The following is an 8,523-nucleotide window of genomic DNA, read 5'->3' on the forward strand; positions in this document are numbered from 1 at the left end:
CGTATACCTCATTATGAGGGACACCTGTACCGTGCTCCTGTGACAAACAGTGCTAGAAAATTATTTACGGGTGTTAAGTTTTCGTCCGTTTGCACCAGATTTGGTTATCAGTTAGTTGTTTGCACAACTGGGGGTCGACTCAAGCCTCACGGATAAACTTGATCTCACTCCTGCCTTGATAGGCTCGACTGGTTCCTGTGGTTTACTCTGCAGAGAATCAAATGAAAGTTTAACGTTCAATTCAATCCAGCAATTGAACTCTTGTGAAAATTCTAATTATTTACTCTTATTCTTTAGTTGCTGGTGTGTCCGCCGACCTTGGCAGCTGGGTTGCAAAAGTCTCATCACGTGGTATCAGCAATGCCGGGCTGAGTTGGTGAATTCTTCCTCTTCCGCCTGTGTTTATATAGTTTTTAAACAGTATCCAATAACTCCAAAGCCATTGCTTGGTCCTAAGGTGGCTTACATATAATTTAGTTGCTTAGCTTGTGATTTTAATGCATAGTTTCTGGTTGCTTCGTTGGACGCCTTCAAGTAGACATTTCTGTTCCGTCGTTGTGATTGGACCGTTTTCTTCTTTGCTTCGTGGCCTGATTTCGTTCCACTTGATTGGTTGATTAAATATCCTTCAGTTTAAGTAGCTCTATTTCTTTGGTCTGATTGGTCCGTCGGTTGTCTCAATGTTGTCCGCTTTCCCAGGTGGTTCAGAGCGCTACAACTGTTCACCTCTTTTGTTCGTTGCGGCCGATAGATTGACAGATTTTTGTGTAGAGTAGCTGGCCTCAGCAAACTCCAGCTCATATTTTGTCCTTACGTGAGCAAGTATTTGAACATGATCTTGATTGATCTGATGTATTTCTCTGCCTTAACGATTGGAAAGTGACATCAAGTTACATCATCTGCTGGCAAGCTGGTGTTCGTGTATTCCGATGGCAAGTTTCCTTCCATTCTGGTCCACATATTGTTTGTCGCCGTCACTATATTGAAGTTTGTTATATCTCTTCATCTTCCCTGATGCCACTGAGTTATAGTCAAAAGACAAAAAGGCGGCCGAGAAAACTGAATTACTGCAATTCCAACCTTCTCTTTATGTGGTTCACTTGTGACCGTATTTGATGGTCAATCTGCTGTCAACCAACTGGTGTCTATCCTACACGCCCACACCGGTTCTCGGGCAATTGTTCCGTTGTCTCGGTTAATCATAGATGTCCGTCTGTGCGCTTGTGTACCTTAGCCATCGGGTGGGCGCGAAATGGATGTCCCTTTTTGACCTTTCTCCAGCCCATGATGAAATCGGACGTGATTCAGACGTGTGGACGTAATCGCATGGCATTGTTTTACCTCATGATTGTTCCGCTGCGCAGTAGGCTGATGCGCAGCCGTATTAAATTTAGTAGATCATGTTTATCTTCCTCACTCCACCCAGTCTTCTCTTTGTTTTCGACAGGGTTCATACAGTTTTATCGGTGTTCTTCAGTATAAGAAGTTAAGATGCGATCATACTCATTGATTAGTTTGTAGAGTATGAAAGATCCTCAGAAAATAGTGGAACTTGAGAAACTGTTGAAAAAAATCGTTGCGGTTACCAAGTAAATTTCAGGATGAATCACAATGGGACTTTTCATCGATTGTGGAGTAACTAAAAGCCGGTTCGATACCTGATCTTCTGCCTCATATGGAACCAGTTTAATACGACTGCTCATCAGCCTACTGCGCAGCGGAACAATCATGTGAAACAGGGCCGTGCGACTATGCCCCCACGTCGGAATGACGTCCGATTTATCATGTGTCGGAGAAAGGTCAAATAAGGACACAGAAAGTACACGCCCACTCCATGGCCAAAACACCTCGCACACAAGCGCACAGACGGTCATCTATGATCAACCGAGACAAAGGAACAACCGCCCGAGAACCGGTGTGGGCGTGCAGGAGACACACTGGTTGGTTCACAGTTGTAATTGCGTTGTAATTGCGTTAATACACAGTTCCTTCTGGTCGCTTTCTTGTCTTCTGACTATAGCCCAGTAGCGTCAGGGAAGTTGAAGAGATACAACACAGCCATCTAACAAAGCCCCTCCCCGACATGATCTTCCGAGAATTCCTAGCTTAGTTCGTACCACAGTAAATCTTAGTTGGCGCTAATCACAATCAAAATTTAGGTTTCACACCTACACCGTCACAGATTCTACTCCAAAATGCTAATAAATTCATCCAGCTGTGTGCTGAAACCATAGTATCAATGTAAACATGCTGATTGTTACGGTTCTAACCAGGGTTACCGGATACTTTACGTACACATGTCCAAAATTAAGGCTTGACAACATCGCCATTGTTTTCAGTCACGTATGTCTACACAGGCGCCTTTGGCAGTGCCCCCCCCCCCCAAGAAAACTATAGGATCATAACATGCATGAAACAGCGTGTAGTTCATGGTAGAATGGGATGCACTCTGAATCCCCAGCTGGTATGTACACGTAAAATGAACCAAGACACGCAAGGTCGGTAATGTAGGCAGTGGGAGGACAGCGCTGAGGTAAACAAGTCTGCGCCGAATGGGATTCGAAGGGACAAGTAAGGAGAATGACTCTATTTCAAGTGACAAAGTGTTCTTCTGGAACCAATTGTTTGCGCGTTTGTCTACGTACTCGAGGTGCAAGGAACCTGACATGTGTGATTTAGGACAATTAGTCGGAAAGTGATATTATTAGTGCACTGTTGATGATGACCATAATGCTATTCAGAAGGTATGGGCACTAATAAAGGTTTTTAGTATAGTTGAGAATGGTGAGATGCCACATCTATGAAAATAAGTACAATGCAAAACGGGAGCAAGTCAAAAGAGGAACTCATAGTCTGTGAGAGTTCTCCGGGTGAAAATCCGGACGGCGGGAACGTGTTTTCTCCGCAGTATGGCTGCTACACGTGTTCCACGGTTGTCTGTGGACTTGTGGAAGGTGGTTGACATCCTTCTCCCTGTGCGCGCGCGAATCTGTGTGCTGATTGTGTTCGGTTTCCCTATATGTAGGTCCGTTTGCGTGTACGTGGGTGTGTCAGCACATGAGTTGTTGCTACGTTCACTAGACGGTACAAACGACCGATGTCCGATGAGTCACCTTAATGTGATGTGGTTTGTGAGTATAAAAAAGAAGTCTCGTGATCCAGTGAGCGACTGTGAGCTGAGCAGTCAAGTGTGGGTGACTGGGTAGCTACTCTACGCAAAGCAGACTGAGTGGAGGAAAGTGGTGAGATTAGTGGACTTGGTAGGCTGGATGCTGGAGTGTAACGACCACATGGCATACAAAGGACTCAACGTTACTGTAATGGATACTTTCCGGTGAAAGCATGGTTAGTCACCAGAGGATTTATGGCTCCCATACGGTCAGTGATGGACAGAAGCGTTGGAGGTGGTGGGATGGAGAATAGCACGATTGGGAGTTGCCTTCAGAGGTATGGAAAGATGAAGTGATAAGGTGACACTGTGTACATGTCTTTGGGGTAACAGACGCTGGCGTTTCGCTTTCGGTAATCAGTCCTGTCCATTCTCACATGCGTAGGTTCGACGGATCAATCCCGTACAATATACACTTACCAGACTCGGTTAAACACCCGACGTAACCACAATCGTTTCGATAAATGTATCCAGGGAAGTAGATTGGAATATCGGCGGCAAAACGTCAGTGGTGCCTCAAGCCATATCAGTGTAACGGTGATACTGCTGATTGGGGAGGCATGCGAGTAGTATGTTTTCTCCTAAATCTGCTTTGCGTCTCTTGAAAAGTGAGGTCTATTGCGGAGACGCTTTGAAGCATTTGCTTGGATTTGAGCAACAATCAATGAATATCCAGGAAAGTTCACGAAGACACGTTCAGAGAGAAGATGGATATTCAGTTCATATAAACAAGATGTATATGAGAGTTTTGCATCCCTGTCCAATAGTCTGTAACTGGTCAGTTGGAATTTTCCAATAAGTAACTCCGCGAAGAAGGCCTTCTTTCTTTTATCAGTAGCAACTCTGGATGAGTTTTGTCCCTTGCGTAAAAGGTTCAGAATAAGTCATCAGTTGTTGGGATCGGTCAGAATTCTATTCGGAGATGGAATGAATGAATGAACAATTCCAGGCTGACCGAAGAGATGCACCTAGGGGACTTGAAGCAATAAAGGCTAGCTCGTAGTCGGGGTGCGATTTGACCAGTTGGTTCACAATGCTGATTTCTGACGGGAAGTAGTGACCTCCCTGTACTGACATGCACAGAGTTGAGGTCGGCAAGCGAGGGGCTGGAAGAACTTGCGCCAGCCGCCTGCTTTTCCAGCAAGATGCAGTTGGGTCAGTCATGTGAAGGAGTGAAGAAAAGAAGTTTACTACTAACTGTGCTATCCAAACTTCAAATGTTTGGAAATTCGGTTGCTTTAACAGGAGACTCTGCTAAATCCGAGCTGAATCTCTCCTCTAGAATATTCACCAACTTATTCTATTGGCCGGAGATCGCCCTATACTTCAGTAGGTACGCTTTTCGAAATAACACAGTACATTATATATATATATATTTATATAACAGGGACTGTGTGGGGTTGAGACGGAAGGTACGGGCGCTATAGTATGGAGAACGGTTGACCCGAACCACAAACTGCGGTCGGCTTGCTCAGAGATCCCAGAAAACCGATAGATTGCTTGTTGCATTGATCGACATTTATGAGGGAATGCACACCAGAGCAAAACAAAGCTTGATCCTTGATGAGGTGTTGCCAACATGACTAGTTCTCACGTTTGACGAAATAGTTTATCGTGAATACCACCATGACTAAATCCAGGTTAAATATAAATTAAATGATTCAGAATTTTTCATATTTCTTATCACGGAAAATGCTGAGGAAAACCAATCGAATTGGCGACGGTTACGGGAACCACCTGATATTCAACTCAGGGATCCAGCTTTCCTGATTCAATCATAAAATGTCTTGAAAAATAGCTAATTTAGTCCCTTCGTGTATATTTATCTCTGTGCTCTTTTAGAAGAGCCAGAGAAGGCCAACGGTTAACCTCTCTTAAGAGATGCTATTCCTTTGTAGCCAATTTGGATGTTTCCGGCTCCCTGAGAGGAAATCTCCGGGGACAGGAACCAGCCATCTACTTTTGAATTGACCTTTTAAATGCCCTGCAGTTAGACGAAGTCCGGCCACGGAAAACCTGGTCAGCTTCAGTCACATGGAGAAGTTCTTACTTCCTCTGATTCTTTTACCTTCTTCGATTGAAGTAAGCACGAGGGCTTAGTTACAACCAGGTTCCTTTGGTCTAGACAAGGGCGGTCGAGATACCGAGGCTAAGTTCGAACCATGGAACTTCCGGTCAGTAAGTTGGTACTTCAGCCTGTGAGCTACCTCGATCACTTCACCTTAACTTCAATTCTCGAAAACTGCGTTTCCCGAGTTATCAACTTTCCGGATTACTTGCTTATTTCAACTAGCGCGAAAAATGTCTCACGTAAGTTTCGATGATTTTATATGTGTTAGGTCCTCCCCATATACATGCAACCTCTGAGTGTAAGCGAAGCCTAAAAACCTAATGATGTCTCTCCATAAGAGAAGTCCTCTCAGAGCCCCACATGAAACACCATACAGTGCGGTCGTATCTTCGGAATTTACTCTGTTTCATTGTCAGTTGTCAAGGCAATCCTGCGTGGCACGGGCAGAGTGAAGTGCAACAGTTCGCAGGGTATAGGGAGCGGTTGAACAGAAGTAGTGAGGCAAAACACCGCGGTTGTTCTGCATCCCGTATCGCATGTACAACTATTCAGTTGGGCTAGTAACAATCACACGGTAGCCTGGTCAGCCTTCAGCATGACTTTACTGTGGACAAGTGGATGTCCCATATTGTCCCTCTACCTAATACTGTCAGTAATCTCCCAAGATGAGCATATTTACTTTAAAGACAGTAATTGTCAAAGTGTGTGGATTGACTGAAAAGTCTATTTGATTTGGTGAAAACTACATTTCCCATCTGGCGCCCGTAACATGTTAATTCTAGGATTGGGCTCTTGACTTCAGACTTGTGTTCAGTTGCAAGGCTGCATGGGGTCTTACAAATTTCCTTGATTTGGAGAGTGGGTACCGTTCCCCCTGAACCTGTTATATTTGTGTTCATCATCAGGTAGGCACAGTCCCCGAGTTTCCATCAACTTTATGTTCTACTTGAACCCAACTTGGACTGTTTTCGAGAAATGCACTCATTTGCAAATCAATTTGGTTTTCACGAGAGACTCAACTGAATCTCTCGTTCATGATATTCTACAACTGAATGTGCTGCACACGGGCCGCCTTATGTTTCAGTTGGCACGATATTCGAGATATCGCAGTATATTTTCATACAGGAAACTACTCACAAGTTGCTGTCGAAGAGGTTTCAGCAACCTTGTGAGGAGTTTCCTTTATAGAAACTTGTGTAACTCTATCACTAGACTTCAGATAATTGCTTCCCCCTAGCGGACTGTCGAAACGGAACGACTCAGCCTGTGTATGTTAGAATTGGAGCGTTAAATGCCAACGAACTCACATCTGTCTGTTATTCAGTCTTCGGATAGCTTCTAAACAGCACTCTGAATGGAGACTTTGTATGTACTGCACGTACTGAGGAAGTACACAGACATTTTAATCACGATCCCTCCTGCATTGGCTCATTAAAGTTCACGGATCTGCACAAGGTCCTGAAACTTTCCAATTGCTGTATTCCACACCGACTGCTTATTGGAAGGCAAACTGTGAAACTTCATTTCGTCAGAGCATATAGAACATAAAAAACTAAATGAACACGGTCTAACTTGAGAGCCTGTGTCACAGTGCAGTTCAGTGGTGCGCAACATTTGTGTGGTCAGTTTGATTAAGAACAGAAGAACGAGTTTTTTTGAATCTTTCTGTAAGAAGCCTTCTGGGGATTGCACACGTTTGAACATGTTATACGCGTCAAATGTACAGCCTGGTATAGTCTGGTTCTCGATGGACCACTTAGGATAGATGTTAAAGATAAGACACTGTACGTATTAAAGCCAATTAATAATTTGTAAGTAGACTGTGTCTGTTATTGGAATCACTTAGGTCGCCTATTTATTGCGTATCGATTGTCCGCTAACTGGGACATTTTCAACATCTGGGCTTTGGTCACGTGTCGCATTGGCACAACGTGCTGAGGGCATGCGAAAGTCCGGCAACCGGTATACGTCGTGCGATGCGGTTACGGAATGATCACCGAACCACTAAATCAGGGTTCGGAAACAGCTTAGTGAACGTCGCGCGCAATGCATGTTATTTTCGTGGTTGTCCATCATGTGAAATTCGTTCAACCAACGCGTTTTAAAATCGTTTGCACTCGGTGCTACCTTACCAGGCTTCCTCTGTAGGATAAGAATGCATTCTGGTGATGAAGTATCTTCGCTTGCAGTTCTTACTTGAGCATAGCCAGGTGACAAAAAAGAAACCACTAACTCGTATCGACCTAAAACATGAAAATTATGGACCTTTATTCGGGTTGGATTGGTGACGCGGGTTCATCTGGGAGAGTAAGCGAAATGAGGGACCTTCAAAGCAAAAGCGAAGAAGACTGTTTTACACCCACCGGACATTCCGATAAAGAAGAAAGTCTTGTTGCTTAGCTGAGGATATGTACGTTTCTCATTAGTCGGCTTTTTTTGAAAAAAAATAACACCTCCACCTTGATGCACTGTGAAATCCGCCCAATGTGGTTTCTCGAGTGGAGATGGAATGAACCTGTTTATTGATGGTCACCATTACCTAGTTGAACTTGGCTCGCTTTCAAAGTGCTTACCTAGTAAGTGTGTATGTCAAGAACTACTCTGGGTAGCGACCACAGATCGTTCAGCATTCAAATTGCCTTTGTAAGGAAGAGTAAGGTTTGGAGTCCATTTTTATTCATCTCACTGCTTCTCCAACGATCGACGCTTGGCTGAACACCATAATCTGTTAGTAGAATTAGCGAATATACACTCATTTGCAAACTAATTTGTTTTTTTTTCGGGAGAGACTCACCTGGAACCCAGCTGAATCTCTCGATTGTGATGTTCCCAGGCACCTGGGAGTGCTGCACCAGGTCGCCTCATGTTTCATTCGCTACGATATTCGAGATATTGCGATACATGTATATCTTTGTAGTGTACTACTCACANATTGCACGAAATTAGCGAATATACACTCATTTGCAAACTAATTTGGTTTTTTTCGAGAGACTTACCTGGAACTCAGCTGAATCTCTCGTTTGTGACGTCCTCAGGCACCTGAATGTGCTGCACCAGGTCGCCTCATGTTTCAGTCGCTACGATATTCGGGATATCGCGATACATGCATATTCGTAATGCACTACTCATAAGGTTGCTGTCAATTCGTCTTGGTTTCTTATGGGACGGACTTTGACCGGGCCCGGGAGATGACAATCCAGCGATCCCACACTTCAATGAATACTCAAAGGAATCAACCAAAATGGATGTTTCCTGCCAGTTGTCTCCTTCGAGAACGGGGTCT

The 8,523-nt window shown here is 44.2% G+C and overlaps 1 protein-coding gene across 1 annotated transcript; it reads right to left on the bottom strand.

Moving 5' to 3' along the window:
* Positions 1-7,244: 7,244 nt before the first annotated feature.
* On the bottom strand, positions 7,245-7,610 carry T265_09702 (hypothetical protein; the record flags this gene model as incomplete). The annotated part of the gene is made up of 2 exons (XM_009175858.1): positions 7,245-7,483; positions 7,604-7,610. The coding sequence occupies 2 exons, from the start codon at positions 7,608-7,610 to the stop codon at positions 7,245-7,247; spliced, it is 246 nt and encodes an 81-aa protein (XP_009174122.1).
* Positions 7,611-8,523: the final 913 nt, after the last annotated feature.

Source organism: Opisthorchis viverrini (assembly GCF_000715545.1).
Source record: "Opisthorchis viverrini unplaced genomic scaffold opera_v5_301, whole genome shotgun sequence".
NCBI classification, from domain to species: domain Eukaryota; kingdom Metazoa; phylum Platyhelminthes; class Trematoda; order Opisthorchiida; family Opisthorchiidae; genus Opisthorchis; species Opisthorchis viverrini.